Source organism: Chaetodon trifascialis, chromosome 4, assembly GCF_039877785.1.
Source record: "Chaetodon trifascialis isolate fChaTrf1 chromosome 4, fChaTrf1.hap1, whole genome shotgun sequence".
Taxonomy (NCBI): Eukaryota; Metazoa; Chordata; class Actinopteri; order Chaetodontiformes; family Chaetodontidae; genus Chaetodon; species Chaetodon trifascialis.
This window is the reverse complement of record NC_092059.1, coordinates 19,776,134-19,792,034: the sequence shown is the minus strand read 5'-3', so window position 1 is coordinate 19,792,034 and position 15,901 is coordinate 19,776,134. Positions and strand designations below refer to the sequence as shown.

At 43.4% G+C, this 15,901-nt stretch overlaps 1 protein-coding gene across 1 annotated transcript in view; it reads left to right on the top strand.

Moving 5' to 3' along the window:
• Positions 1-15,901, top strand: part of cachd1 (cache domain containing 1) — an 82,742-nt gene that overhangs the window by 41,391 nt on the left and 25,450 nt on the right. Inside the window, exons 4-8 of the mRNA XM_070961455.1 lie at positions 5,874-5,980; positions 12,001-12,127; positions 13,476-13,620; positions 13,795-14,011; positions 14,214-14,363. Coding sequence (XP_070817556.1) covers positions 5,874-5,980; positions 12,001-12,127; positions 13,476-13,620; positions 13,795-14,011; positions 14,214-14,363 — 746 coding nt within the window. The remainder of the gene's footprint in view (positions 1-5,873; positions 5,981-12,000; positions 12,128-13,475; positions 13,621-13,794; positions 14,012-14,213; positions 14,364-15,901) is intronic.

The window sequence follows — 15,901 nt, the reverse complement described above, 5'->3', positions numbered from 1 at the left end:
GTAGAGGAGGAGGGAAACAAAACATGGAAAGATGGCCTTGAGGATGGCCGTGCTGTTCTAGCTGCCTGCAGGCATGTCGGCATCACAGTGTTCGACGAGCAGCATGTCAAACGTCAGAGCAAAGTTTGACGTTTTTCTCCCTGACTTAGCCTCAATAGCACTCATATTCTCTAACAAGACTACACCAAAGTATTGAATAGATTTTCATTAGTGTGTCAAGAGCATTTAGACGGATTACTTTTTGAAACCGTGCTCCTACCTGTGACAGATACTGATCCATCTTCATCAATTAGGGCTTGACTTTCCAATATCATCAGCGGAAGATGCAAGCAGCTTGTAATGGAAAGATCTCAGAAATGTAGTTGGCGTCATATCCTTGTCCAATCCATGCCAAGTGTGTTGTTTGTAGCCTTATGACTTGTACATTTAAGTATCTCAGTAAGTGTTTTTTTTCCTTTTCTTCTTTAGAAAGCTTTCTTAAATTGCAGGATATCATTTGTATCATGAACAAATACGTGTAATATAATGTTTAATGTATTAATTGCAGGTTTCTAAACTTATTATTGCGTCATTGTAAGTATGTATATGCATGTTGGGTCGCACACACCTTTTGCTGAGGTTGCTGCACAGCACACTGATGCCTAACCCTACAGTAGCACAGGATTGTGATACAATGTTGTAACATCATATGAGGGGATGATATTGCAGAATTTCCAGTAGCTTCACTCATAAATTAAACATAAAGATTAAAGACACCATAGTGCTAATGCATAGCTCCTGTTTCTAAAGAGGAATTCTCACTATCTGAGCTACTGGCAGATTTACAGTCCAGATCAAGAGTATATGTGGCACCAGCGAGCAGCCACTCCGAGTTTGAGCTTCAGATCAAGCTGATGTTCTGGTTGCTCATTCAGCATGACGATGATATCTCACTTTGCACATTAGATGGAGATGGCAAAATACCAGGCAGGTTGGCAGGGGGTTTGTTTAAGTGACCTTAACAGGTGTAACTGTTGGACCACTGTCAGAACTTTGTTTCTCTCGCTCCACATGCGTCTGTTAAGGTCAGCCTCTCCCTCTTTCCAGCTTCACTCCTCTCTTCTTTGTTGCCTCCCTTAAACTTTTTGCTCCCTTCTTCCATTTATTTATTCCTCCTTCCGGCCTGATTTACTTTCTTGATATACTCCCTTCCTCTTCATCTGCTATCTGCCTTCCAATCCCTCCCTTTTTATGTCTTCATTCCCTCCTCCTTTGATTTTCAAGGGCAGATTAAGCAGTGAGGAGGTCCCTCGTTATCCACTATATGGCTTCTTCCCAGTTCCTGCACACCCATTCAGCCTTATCATCTAATATGTCAAACAAAGGCACAATGCGTTGGCTGTAATACATGAGCCAGAATATTTATTTTGACAAATCTCCACACAGTAGTGTTTAATATTGTACTTCCCAACATATTTATCAAAAGGTATGTGCCAAGTTTGGTGAAGATCGGATGGAACGTTCCAAAAGAAGCAAAAATTGCGCTTCCATAAACATCCAAAATGGTGGACAAATTGTATCGGCACAAATGGCCTGTATCAGTCAGATCGACTTATTCCAGGGAACCTGCTGCACAAAAATGTGCACTTGTTCTCGGAAAGAAGTGAAGAATGACGAGAACAACGAGGAGTCTTTTGGCCTTCATGTTGATGTTGCCTCGAATGCCAAGCATATCATAAGTATGACTTCCCGTGTCGTAACCATGAGCTCACAAGTTCCTTTTAAAGGCAGCATAAATCAACAAATCACAAAACAGGAAATTGGTGACACTGTGGAATGCATAACAGTTAGCCCAACAGGAAATGAACATTTAGGCTACTTAGTGCGTTGTATTAGCCTCAGACAGCTAGCTCGTGTAATGGCTAGCTTGTTAGCAATAAACCAATGACAGATAAACTAAATGAACAAAGCAGCTGTTGTACAGTTGTGCCTGTAGAAAATGTTCCAATAAGGCCATTTGGGCAGTAGATAAAAGATGCCTGTCGATATTTGCTTCTCAAAATGGTGGATGTTACAGTGTCAGTTAACCTGTTGTGGAGCTGTGCTCGTAACAGTTGCTATTAGCAACAGAAGCTGAGACTAACTGCCGCAGGTGGAGTAACCACGGTGATTCTGGAAGGTTGAAACAACAAAAGGAGCTGATTGTTCAGAGCAGGCTGCGGCCACACGCCCTCTGACAGTCCTGACTTACTTTGCATTGTGGCGTGATGACTGCCACCAGAGCCAAGTGTTTACCTGCATGACACAGTTGTGATGCTGTTAGGCCTCTGACTACAAGGACCACCCTCAGGTCAGCCAAGGCCCACTGTCAGAAGACCGCGAGCTCCGGCCCCATTCGCCCAGTCTGTAATCAATCCTTATTGATACCCTCACTCCAGTCCAGGTTGATCCTCCCTTACCCTGCTTACTGGACAGCACAGCAGTGAGGGTCTAAATGAAAGAGGGATGGCAAATATGACATCCTGGCAATGGAAGCGAGTTCAGCTAGTCATATATAATTCCTGGGCCGTGTTGTGAGGCATAGCATAACATAGCAACAAGCACTCCCTCAGTTATGTTATTTCAGCTACAGTTGTGACATTTCAGTATTTTCCTACTGTCATAACTTTCTAGATGGAGTTATGGATTCGTTATGTAAAGCTGTTCAGTCCAATGCCATTCAGTGCAGTCGCCTTGCAATAAAACAAGTGGTAGCAGTGTTTCAGATTGCGTGATTTTGAAAGCCGTTCTTAAACCCGTTCCCATTTACACACGTTAGGGAGGCCAAAATATTAGAAATCACCTTTTAGTTTATTTCAGTCAATCAGGATCAAAATCCAGCAGGGTCTTTTCTCCCGTGTCTCACTTCTCGTGCAGGAGCTGCTGGACAAACAGGATTCCAAAATCCACTCTGCATATTGATAACGCAATCCGATCTGTTTGGATAAAGCTTTCTTTAAGCGCTGCCATCCTCAGATAACACGTTGCCTGCTGTACCGCTGCTATTCACTGAGGGATTGCAAACACATTAGAACGGGTATTACTCTTGACGTTGAAGCTCACATAACAGAAAACCTCTTCAAGGTAATTGTACTGACTGGGCTTTTTGAATGGCGTGTGATTGCCTCCTCTGTGCATTCGGTACATGGTTCCTGCTGCAGGGTACAGCGTCATATAATGGGTTTTATGAACAGTGGATGGCTTGTAACTGCTGAACACGGCAGGTGCTGCCTTATTTAGAGGTGTCTGCTTCACTCTGTGTTTTAAGACTTTGGGTGTCAGGTCTTTTCTGCAGTGTCTTACTAAACAGTTGTATTTCCAAAATTGGAAAATCTGTTTTTTTTCCCCACTCTTGCAAGACCCCCTTTGCTTCTTCGGAGCCGATGCATAATATATATTTCAGTTTCATTCTGGTTTTAGAGGCAAAGTCGATGTCAGGTTTCAGTCAGAATTCAAAGAAACATCAATAAATTGCAGTTTCAGTGTTTCTTCAAGGACAGTCAAAGGCCTGTTGAGCTGCGCTGTTGAGTTGTCTTCAGGATCATTTCTAATTACTGCATCAAGAACAATCCCTTTTGGGGAGTTATGCTAATCAAGCAAGCAGTCCTGCAATACTTAATTAATATGCATACACAGTGTGAAATTATTTAAAGCAGCATGCATTCACTGTGGAACATTCATGTATAAGAGTTTGGATTTAGACCATTTTTCTTGTTGTCTAATTCAAATCAAGCTTGCATTGTTGTTTTTTGCCTGTGACTGGTGAGTCCAGCCTTTTGGCAGAACAGACTTTTTTGCTCTCATTAAGATGATCAGCCTGCTCCCTCTTCCCTCTCTCTCTCTTTCTCTCTCTCTCTCTCTCTCGTTCTCATATGTTTGTTTGATGTGGAATTCAAAGCGGCTGCAAATGTATTTTTTATCTGGCACACATTTTGCTGAGCGTCCTGCCTACCCGTTCTATGCAAAGTGGGTTGAAGGAGAATGGTAATGACTTTGGCCTTATGGGACTCTAAATGAGTGAAGTTCAAACGCAGCCTGTACATCACAGCACCTGTCAATCAAACCGGGCCAGTGCCAGGTCTGCAAGCAGAGTGGGGAGCCAAAGAGTGTGTAGCACGTGTGTGTGTTTGTGTGTGCACATGTGTGTCTGCATGTTGCAAAGCTGTGGGGAGGGGAGGCGGGGGGTGGGGTGGAAGGATCAAAGCACCAAGGTTTGGTGCAGTGCAGAACAGGCTTCTCCTCTGCATACCTCCCCTTTTGTCAGCTCTTAACTCCAGAGATGTGGCCTCTAGAAACCACACACGCACACACACAGACACACACGCACACACAGTTGGCATTTTAAAATAACTTATGCTGTTGCTTAACGCTTAAACAAAATACTGAAAAACGATATCTGTGAAGATGTTCATAGAAGAACCACGTGTTTAAGATGCGCTGATTGCCACATGTGTCATTGTTTTGACACCTCTTTAACACATTTGGGTGTGTGTATGGTCCAAGGATAACACTGCATTACTGGGCCACACCATCTACCCTACGCCAAAGCAAGCAACTCTGCCAGGAATTATTACTAGCATGACCTTTTTAAACACAACACTTGTTCCTTATGAGCTCATTGTGATTGCAGATGAAGTGAATATTGCTGACCTCGTTTCTGTCAAAGCTTTGCCTGTGCCGAGCTACTAACAGAGACGTATCCTCAGTGCTAACAGTCACATTATGTAGTACATGTTACAAAATACCGCTGTTTAGGGCCAAATTGAATTAATAATCACACCAAGGAGACAGATAATGTGTTTATCGGCTTTTCTCAGCATGCTTGATGAGGAGGTTTGGTATGCATAAATTCTGTGGCTCATTAGAATTTAGCATAAATCCCAATGTCACACAAGCTTGAGCAGAGAAGCGCAAGCAAACAGTGTCTGATTCTGGATCAGCCCTATATTGTATTCATTTCCATTTTATATATATTGTTCAGAATATAGGAATCAGCATGTCATTGCATTGGCCTTTTGAGCCAGTCCATCCATCCATCCTTTTACATTCAGTCAGGGCTCCAGTAGATGGGAAGAGATTAGAAATGAGTGAATCTGTTTTCTGCATTTTAGTTTTCAGATTTCTGACTGAGATTTTCTGGAACGTACATCCCTAATGCACATAGATTTCAGATCCACAAGTACTAATATCCACCATAGCCCCTGGAAAACAATGGCTCAGCAGCAAACAATGATTTTACTGTAGCTTTTCTGCTGTTGGTGTACAGTTCAGTTGAAAAATGACACAAAGGGAATGAGCGGGGAAATAAAACAAATGGTATAGAGCCTGATAATGCGATTTGTGGCTCCCTGACAGAAGATTTGAATCATCAAATGGGACGGGCAGCCCTTCCTACAATCACATTCAGATGTATTCAGGGAGCTGGGTATCGGCTTTGTTGGGAGAAGAGTAGAATTCAAGCAGTTTCCATGGAAAATATTATTCACTTGCCATAACTCCTGCTTTAAAATGAGGTCTGGGCAACAGATGACATGCCACCAATACAGTTCAACTGAAATGAAACAAGTGGGGTCTATTAGCTTCGACAGATGTTTCATGAAATTGGATTAACATCATGGTTTCACGTATATTTTTTCACCGTTTGTGTGAATCACGCTGATCTCAGTCAAAAGCCTTTTTGGTTAAAACATGAAGTCAGAGGTATTTGCAAACCTGTGCATTTGCCATTATTGGAAATAAAGCTGTGGAGCAGTAAATCTGTTTGAGCTGAGAGAAAAGTCAGAGCTGCTCCACCAACAAATGAGCAGGACACGCTCTGTAAATTTCTCAAATGTTGCCTGTTTGTGTGTGTTTAGGTTTGATGGAAACTTCAATACCAACGTCTCCAAAACCATCTGCTGTGACAGACTTTCCCCCACCGTCAACAGCCGAGCTTTCAACCCTGGACGGGACCTCAACTCAGGTTTGTTAGGCACGCACGCACGCACGCACGCACGCACGCACGCACGCACGCACGCACGCACGCACGCACACACACTCAGATTAAGAGACAGGAATTTGCTGGTATACAGGCTGACCTGGTTTAACAGATGATACATGGCAGGTCAAAGCTTACACCATTTAAACTGTAGAATCCATTTCTTTACCTGGACAGCGTGCTAAATGCTGACTAATTGCCATTGCAACCAGTTTTTAATTAAGATGTTGCATGATCTTTTTTATTCCTCTTAGCCTCTGAAATGTTGAAAGGAGAGGGCATTGATTTGAGATGGAAATAATTAGTTGTGTATGTCCATAGAGATGTTTCTACAGTCTCTCCTGTGCTTCCTCACTCACACGTTCTTCTCTTTCTGTCTCTCTTCTGTGTTTTTCCTTTGCTTTGATTTCTAAAATGATTTTTATAGCCTGAGATCAAATGTGCTCTGTTTGACTTTGAACTCTGTCTGCAATTGTATTCAGGTCGTATATTTTTTTTCCGTCTTGTTGTTAAGGGCTCTGTCACTTCTGTCCTAGCTTTACCTCGAATGGAAATCACATCAGTTGTCACCAACGTCAGGCGTGTTCATGTTGTTATGGCATACATGAAACCTCAACATCGCCCTCAGAAGTCGTACTCGAGAGAGGCACGGAAAACAGTTTGAGTTCTCGCTGCTCCCACAATATGTTTATTGTGGCTCCAGATTGCATGAGCACATTGCAGAATATTACCATGTAAAACCCACATGTGTCTGCGCCACATATGTCGGCCTGCATTTGATTAGGAAGAAAATGGACCAAATTGACTAAAACCCGGGCAAAGGCCAACTTTCCCCTGCTGGTTTTTCTGTTGTGTTGCCGCTGCTGCCTGGATGGTGTGTTCTTTCTGCGTCTGTGACACGAACAGGCTGTATTTCAACAAATGTGACACCACGTTTCAGGTTCAGTCACACATTATAAAATCACTACTAAAATGATAGATAAGAGATGGACCTTAACCTTTAGGATGTCACTTGATATAAAACTGGCTTCAAGCTGCAGTAGGTGAGATGGAGAAGAGAGCAGACTTTGAACCAACGCAAGTTCCACGTCACTCCCCCTCCCTCTCCGCTGCACTCATGCTCTGCCTCCAAGCCCCTCCTCCCTGCGGCGTCTGCACGGCTGCCATGACAACCAGTAACGTTAGCCTTAGCATCTGAAACAAGCTAACTCTGCCCAGCCACCACATCACAGTCGCTAACATACCATACACGCTGCAGAGTGTTACTGTAACAATCACCGTATTAGCTTCATGGTTATTTGTTGTCTTAGCCGTATATGCTGCTGTTGGCAGCGGCGGTATGGCCAGTTTCTCCTTAGCTTTCACTCGCCTCCTGACGCCGCTCACAGAACCATTTGACTGAGCGGAGGGAGGTGGCGGTTCGCAGCGTGTGTGAGTAGTGACTGACAGATGTCAGACACTCCCTCAGATGCTCCTCTGGCTCTGATTGGTTGTTTTGTGGCAGGCGTGGTGGATTCTTGCAAATCGCAGTAGGAGCAGTAGGTGGGACCAATGGAGCTGGGTTTTTTTCCCCACAGATTACATGTTTCATGTACTGCTGTCTGAGCATAGGGACAGTTTTAGCAAATATGACAAAAAAATTACCTTTATACAAGTTACCTACTGCAGCTTTAAGACAAGATAAGATAACACTTTATAAATCCCAGTTGGAGAAATTAGGATGTTACAGGCAGCAGCAATAGTATCAGGAATATGAAGCATACTGAACCCTTTCCTCCTCATTTGCCCCCCATCTTCCCTCCTTTTTAACATGAAGCCTCCAGCATCATTTATTCTTCTTCTGCCGTCCCATTGCTGCCCCCACCCCTCCTGTTTTTTCCAGGAGATCCCAGCCTGCTCCTCTCTCTGCAGACCATTCATAATGACTGCCATTCATAACACGTCACCATCGCCTTGGTTTTATTTTCCTTACAAGCCAGTCACGGCGAGTTCATGTTACCCCTCCATCTCCCCTCTCCTCTCCCTGTCCCTCACACTCAGCCCTCCTTGACCCCCAAGTTCCCAGCGTATTCATTCTCTCCCATTTGTCTCAGCCCAGTCTAAACAAGCAGCAGAGGGGAAGGAGGGAGGGAGTGGGTGAGAGAGTGAGGGATAATTGAGAGGGAGAGGATGATGAATGAAGAGTGAGAAAAGAGGGGTGAGAGCTGATTGAAATGGAGTAATTGTATCAAGACTGTATTGTATTCCATCCATCGTCTCTCCTCTCATCTTCCATTTTACTTTTTTGGGAGAGAGACGGTGGAGGTGGAGGCATCAGTGGTGATACCAGCAGGTGGAAGTGAAACGACAGGTGGATGAGAGATGACTGGGGTGGAGTGCTGTGTGATTAGAGGACTAGTTTGATCAATCTTCTTCCCTCCATCCATTTTTTCCATTTGCAGCCTTCCTTCCTGCGCAATTTCATCCATTTCTCTGGTGTTGAGATGTTATGTCACTTCCAATTTGCTATTGTGCCTCCAATCTTCTCTGCGTCCTTCTCATCCCTGTCCCTCACATGTCTCGAATGGTTCCCAAAAGCTGCATTGCTCAGGATTGAAATTATGTGTGCATGGACTTATGTACATATTTATGTTTGGTTGATTGGTCCACCGCTCAGATTTTCTGTCTCGCGCTGAGGTCCAAACTCAAATATCTAAACTAATATTTGATTGATTGATGTGAAATTTTGTATAGACATTAACGACCCACAGAGGAAGAATTGTAATGACTTTTGACATCCTCATGGTTGGGATGCTAACATGCTAAAATAAGATGGCCGATAACATAACTGCTAAACATCTGCATGTGTGCAGAGCAGCTAGCATGGCTGTTGTTCACTCAGTCATGCATGGAGAAAACACTAATAAGGAAACTGTTCTGATTTTTAAACCATAAAATCTGTTGAAGTCTGGCATACTGAAGTCTCTCCAGCTATAAAAATAATTCTTGAGCTGGATGTGAAAATATTCTGGCTCTACACAATGTTTCCCCCGCTGCCCCTTTGATGTCTGCCCTCCTTCTTGCTCCTCTCCTGATATTTTCACATCTAACTCTGTAAATTAAAGGTTCATTTCAACCAAACCAGAGTTGATGATTGTTGGTGGAACAGTGGAAAGACAAACCATGAAGGGTTTTTTTGGTTCGTGTCGAATGTGTTTTCAATTTTAATTGAATTTCTGTAAAAGGAGTCTGGTGGCTTTGAACTGAGCGATAAAGCGGCGGTTCCTGGTTAAACACAAAGGATCTTATTCTGTAACAAAAAAGGTCTGTCTCTGTAGGGATCTTTTCCATAGTGTTGTCACACACACAGAGCAAAAACTGTTGTCTCCATTAGTCACTTAGACACAGACGCATGGGAAAATATGGCCCATAAATAAATAACATTTGACTAAATTTCTCCCATTTGTCTGGGACACAACATCTTTCGGGACATGAGTACCAGCACCACTTTTTCTTAATTGAAATTCTGATTTAAACGACAGTCTGCAGCATGTTCAGGCTATCTTTTGTAGAATGAAAGAGAGCGAGTGATCTAGCATTGTGCCGTCCCGAGCACCACTGTAAAACAGCTTCTAAAGTAGGTCAGAATGAAGACGCACTTGGTGTAACTCGTTCAGGTTTCTACGCAGTATCTGGATCATTTTCTCCAAGCGTGTCATACTTAAGCTGTACATATGGTGTGTTTATTCAAGGACGTGGATGCAGATGTATCAAAGCAGATCGTTACAAATAGCAGTCTTATGGTTGGAGGAAATAGGTGCCGTTTGGGTCCTATTTCTTGGCTTGTCCATCTGTTTCTGGGCAGATCTAAACATCAGTGGCAGAGTGGAGCACTGCAGCCTGACAGATGTATATAGAGCCCTTCTTCCACTGTCAACACAACTGAGTGTTTCCTGTTTATATGAGCCTCTGGGATGGATGGAGTGACGAGGCAGGGATGATGTATGATTGTGCAAGAACCTGCCGTGCCTCAGTAAAGCTCTTTGCCAAGTACACGTCGCCAGAGGTGCATTTTGGTGCTCTTTATAGTGTTCGGCAGTTGGATGGTTTCACCGTTAACTATTTGTGAATGAATTCAATTTGTTTTGGAATTTAATGTTAGCTGAAAATTTCACACGTGATTTTTCACCCCTCCCATAGAAAAATCTTTTTTTCCTTGTCTTTGGCTGGTAATAGTACTGGAGGGTTGGAAAAGGTAAAAACAGGTTCTCTGTAGCAGGTGATTAATTCAATGTGACCACAAGCCGAGAACCGCATTTTTAGACTGTTTAGACCCAGCTGACTTGCAAGAAAAGCTGTTAGCATAGACTTAATTAACAAGTTATTTGAAATCCTCCCCCCGCCTATGGAAACCTTCATCTGAAGAATAACAAATAGTCCCAGAATGGCAAAATAGTGAATGCATACAGCTGCTAATGACCTGCAGAATTCACCATGAATATTTAGTAGGAGTAAGAAATTATTTATGGTAATACATGACAAATCAAACCAAACTTCCACTTAGAATAGATTATATTGGACTGAATATTATAGATTCAGTTCAAGCCAAAAGCAAGTAGTAGTGTTGTGTGGCAGAATTGGAAATTGCAGTTTGTTTTCTAACCCTACAGCAGGAGCTTCTGAATTGTCAGCCTGCGATCCGATCAAGATGTGTGCTATACAGTCAAACTATATGTGGAGGATTAGTTATTTGGGTCTACTGTTGGAGGAATTGAGGTGATCGGATTTGTTACATTTGGTCTGCATATCTGTGTTTTTAAGAAAAGAAATTGATTTAACAGTTGCTTTGTTGTTTCATGGTATTTGAGGAAAGCCTGCTTTGAAGGCTGTGCTCTTTTTCCTTCCCTCTGCGTCTGTTTTCAAAGTTTCTATTTGTGTCTCTCTAACTCCCTCCCCCCTCCTCCCCCCATCTCTTTGTGAAAGGCCGTCTTGTGTTGCAGTGAGCGGAAAGGAAGTTGCTGGCTTTGTGACGGGGCCTCTGTGAAGATACTGTTGACTCTCTGACCCAGTAGAAGAAGAAACCTGTCTGTTAGTGTTGAGCAAACAGTTGCTCAGTGTCTCTGCAGAGGTTGTAGTTACGACTGTTATTTCAGCTTGCACTGCAGTCACAGTTATGACACAGCGATTGACATCCGGTATCCACATGAAAGAAATGTACTGTACACTCGACTGTAGCTGAACAGCCTTTTCTTCATGGACTTAATTCATTCTGAGAGGTGTAATTGGGGGAATGCATTTACACGTGTGCACCTAAGGCGGGGTGGGGTACGTGGGTGGCACAAGTGGAGCACTGACTTCTGCACACACACACACACACACACACACACACACACACACACACACACACACACACACACACACACACACACACACACACATCGGAATAGCATTACCGTATCTCATATGTGTGCAGCAGCTCGTTTACATGATTAATTGAGATTCCCCAAATGAAGCAGTAGACGCTTTCAGCCGTCCTTTACAGTAACTCTCATGTTATTTCTCACTGTGTGTTCAGAGAGAACTCAAAGGTAATTTTAGAGGCGTTGTGATTACACATCAAGGTTACATCCCAATTCCTGTATCTGACTGTTAAAAATCATTCCGTTCCACCATCAGTGGACTTTCCAATACTCTCAATAGTGCTCTGAGGAGCGAGGGTTGAGGGATGGTGATACACGAGGCCAGCTCTGTGGAAGTGTTTGACTGGAACGGCACTCCTGGTAATTGCTGCAGCTGGTCGGACTGATCTGAAACGTCACTGCAGTTTTTGTTTTTTGATTTACCATCTAATTAGAATAGTGGATCTGTGTTATCTGTATGAGTATCAAAGAGAGAGAGCCTTGTCTTTCCTCCTGCCTTTGTTTTTCCTTCCTTATATTACTCCTCTACGTTTCCGTCTTTCCCCCTTTATCCCTCCCTCTTTTTTAACATATTTTCCATTCCCTCTCTGTCTCTTGCCTCGACAGTGTTGGCAGACAACCTGAAGTCTAACCCGGGGATAAAGTGGCAGTACTTCAGCTCAGAGGAGGGCATCTTCACCGTCTTCCCTGCCCACAAGTTCCAATGCAAGGGAAGTTACGAGCACCGCAGCAGGTACGGACCAGCTTCTCCTTTTGCCTGACGTTTGCTTTTCTTTTATTATTGAACTCAAATTTGCAGACAAACACAAACACAATTTGTCACTCATTTTGCAAAGCGTGCTCCTCCTCCTCACCCTTGCGCTCCCTCTCCGTCCTCCTCTTCCTCACCCCTCCTCTCTGTCAGTTGCTGTGGGGTGGCCCAGAGGGCACGCTGATGGCATGCCGCCCTCACACACCCTGACCACACATGCCCTTGGCAGGAATGTGGCTCGGTACCACTAAAGCCTGTTGGAATTTCACACCTCCAGTGTTGTGGGTTTTTTTAGTGGCCACGGCTGAAAGACATCTCTTTCTCCCTCGTCTTTTCTTTCTGTATTCTTTTGTCTCAATCCTGCTTTTTGCATTTTTCTCTTTTTCTCTCTCTTTTTTTTAATCACGTCTGTTGGATTTTTTTCCCTTTGCTGTTCAAGTCAGCGAGCTGGCATCCAGCCACAAGTGAACTGACATTTCTTGGCTTGCTTCACGTGTGAATGAGGCTTTGTGAGTGCATCGCTCCCCGTCTCTGCCCTGTGTTAGTGTCTCCTTGTCCAGCAGACCACACACAGACAGGCGCTGACCCCCCTACCCTCTGCCCCCCCCACCATGCCACACCAAGCTGATAATATACATACATTAGCACATACACCACAATTCGACCTGCGTCTATGCCAACAGCAGGGCGACAGTGAGCACAGGCCGCTTTTTGCACTTCAGTCATTCATCTTTTTAACAGTCGCTAACAAATGGTCCATCACAACGTCATTGGTGTTTTGCAGGGATTTTCAAAATTTAGCAGCGAGTTCAATATGTTCATTTTTTTTAATTTTATAATTCAAAAACACATCAGCATGAACAGAAAAGTAAAATTCCTTTTGTAACTTTCAAATATGCTGGAGTTGCAGGGAGTCGTGCTCACATGGTTTTAGATAAATTACTCAGAAAAGACAGCGTGAAATGCAGAAACCGTTGAACATCCACCAAAAATAACAGTTAAGGAAAACGGATCTCTTATGAAAACTGTAGCTGACAGCAGACTGGAGAAAAAAATGAAACTGTCAAAAGTTAACAGATGAAGAAGAGGTGAAAGAGGAAGACAGAGGACTTTTAGTTAGTTCAGTTAGCAGATACAGGAGACAGTTGCAGAGTTGCGTCGCTGCTTTTGGTTAACCTTTTCTGTAGCTCATACAAACGAACATCATATGTTTCCATAGTTAATGCACATAAATCTAATGGTTCCCTGTTTATTTTATTATCACTGTACATATGTTACTGAGAAGTCAGTTGTCTGACCTGGACATGCGTGTGTGTGTGTGGTCCTGCAGGCCTGTGTATGTGTCTGCGGTGCGTCCTCAGTCTAAACACATTGTGGTGATGGTGGACCACGGAGCGTCTGTAACAGACACCCAGCTTCAGATCGCCAGGGACTCGGCACTGGTCATCCTCAACGCCGTAGATGAACATGACAAGGTTAGTGCAGGGGAAAAGACTGGATTTCTCGAACCTTGCAAATTTAGAACTCCTATTTACAAGCTTACAGAGCAACAAATGTGCTTAAATGCTTTCAAAAAAAAGCCACAAACTCTGAGAGACGTCAGTGCTGAACGAACAGGTTTTTTTCATTTCATCTCATCTCCTCTGCAGATCTCTATTCTGTCAGTGGCAGAGACGGTTCGCTCCTGTTCTCTGGACCAGTGCTATAAGAGTCTGCTGTCTCCAGCCACCAGTGAGACCAAGAGGAAGATGAGCACCTTCATCTCCAACATCAAGGCCTCTGATGGAGCCACACAGCACGCAGCAGGCTTCCAGAAGGCCTTCCAGCTGCTCCGTAACACCAGCAGCGTCTGCAAACAGAGCAGCAGTGAGTAATGATGTTGTGAAACTGTGGTGATGCTGCTTATTAGGAATGAGCACAGTTGTCTGTGTGCTGCCTGACTGATCACTTCCAGCTCTTGTGCTCAGGTTTTAGGGGCACATTTTGCCTTTCACAACATAATCCACGTTGTCGTTGTATTTCATATGTATTGATATGAGTGTTGAGTTCATCGTCTGTCTTCGATCAGCCACAGACATGGTGATCATCTACCTGTCGTCTGGTATCACGTCTCGAGAGTCGTCCGAGCAGGAGAAGAGAGCGACGCTCGGTGTGGTCAGAGAGGAGAACCGACACCTCAACAACTCGGTCATGATCCTCACCTACGCTCTCATGAACGGTGGGTCACTCGTACTTTTTGGATTGGTTTTTGTTGGTTTTCACCTGGATGTTATTTCTCGTGCCTGACACTATTGCTGCAAGTGATCTGAAATTAAGAGCGAAAATAACAACAAACTGCGAAATACCTTCCCATTTCCCTCAACAATAATTTAGCTGTAAATAGAATTTTTTGAACATCATCACCAAGATTTCACTGTTGATTTTTTTTCCTATCCAAATTTCACCATTTTTTAAATCTAAAAAAAGCAACAAACTAATAAATTCAAATTTGTTTTTGAAAATAAGATCTTAAGGAGCTCTTGAACTGGTGAGACCAGCATTTTGCTTACGGTGCGGACTCTCTCAGTATTTATTTTGTTATACAGTGTAAGTCTTAATCTTCTATATAATTTTTTGCACTGTGTATAATTTGGAATTTGTGGATTTTGGTTATCTGCTTATTGATGTTTTCTGTTGTCAACCTTTCCCCCTTCTGACTACAGCTGCTGCACAGCGATTTCCCCCAGAATAAATAAAGTGTTATCTTATCTAAAATAAACACTAAGAGCTGTCTCCTTCGAGCTTATCTCCCATATTGCAACGCTTAGGCACTGAGAACAGAAGCCCGGCTGAAAAACATCAGACCTTTTAGGAATAAAGCACAAAATAACCATTTTTGGCCAAATATTAGTCACATGCCCTCCACATTAATGTTGATTGATTTATTTGTTTTCTTGTTGTGCACACATCTACAGCTTCACCCCCTTTTAGCTCCGCTGGGAGCTGCTTTTGTGTGTAACATTTTTTTTCTCTGTGTTCTCGGGTACATTGTGCTCAAGAGAAGACTGAAGGTTAGAGAGGCGCTCAGACACCTCAAAGGCTTTTTTTTTCATGCGTGTGTGTTGTCGTGGTGTGCGTGTGCTTCCTTTTCCTCTGCCTCCTCTTAATTCCCGCCTCCCTCTGCAACACACATGCACACACACACACACACACACTCACACGCTCGCCTCTGCTGCGCATGCATTAGTCCACCATTAATACAAATGGTTTTTGCATCTGAGAATGGAAATGAGGTACATCTAAGAGAGGGGAGAGTGAGACTTCAAAGGCTGTACTGCTCACTCTGTGTGTGACTGACAGAGGACCTTGGTTGTTTTAAGAGCTCCATGATGAAAAGGATGCAGAAATCTATCATCCTCTGAGTTTATTAGCATTGCATATCCAAAAAAACATTTGTTTGTGGCAGATGCTGTTACGCACAGCTGAAAGGCCCGCTTTGGGTGTGTGTGTCTTATTCCCTGCATCCCCTGCCAAATGTGAAGTGCTGATTGTTCAAGGAGCATCAGCAGTCTCATGGCAGTATAATGCACGGTTGTTTGTTTGTTTGTTTGTCTGTGTATGGTAGCCTGTATAAACTGCTCTCCTGCCAGCTAGAGTATGGACTCTACCCTACATGTTGATCATTACGTGCATAGATAGTAGCTTTCTTTTTTTGCAATTCATTAAAAAATTTAAATGTCTACAAAAAACTGAAAAATCCCCCATCACAATTGACCC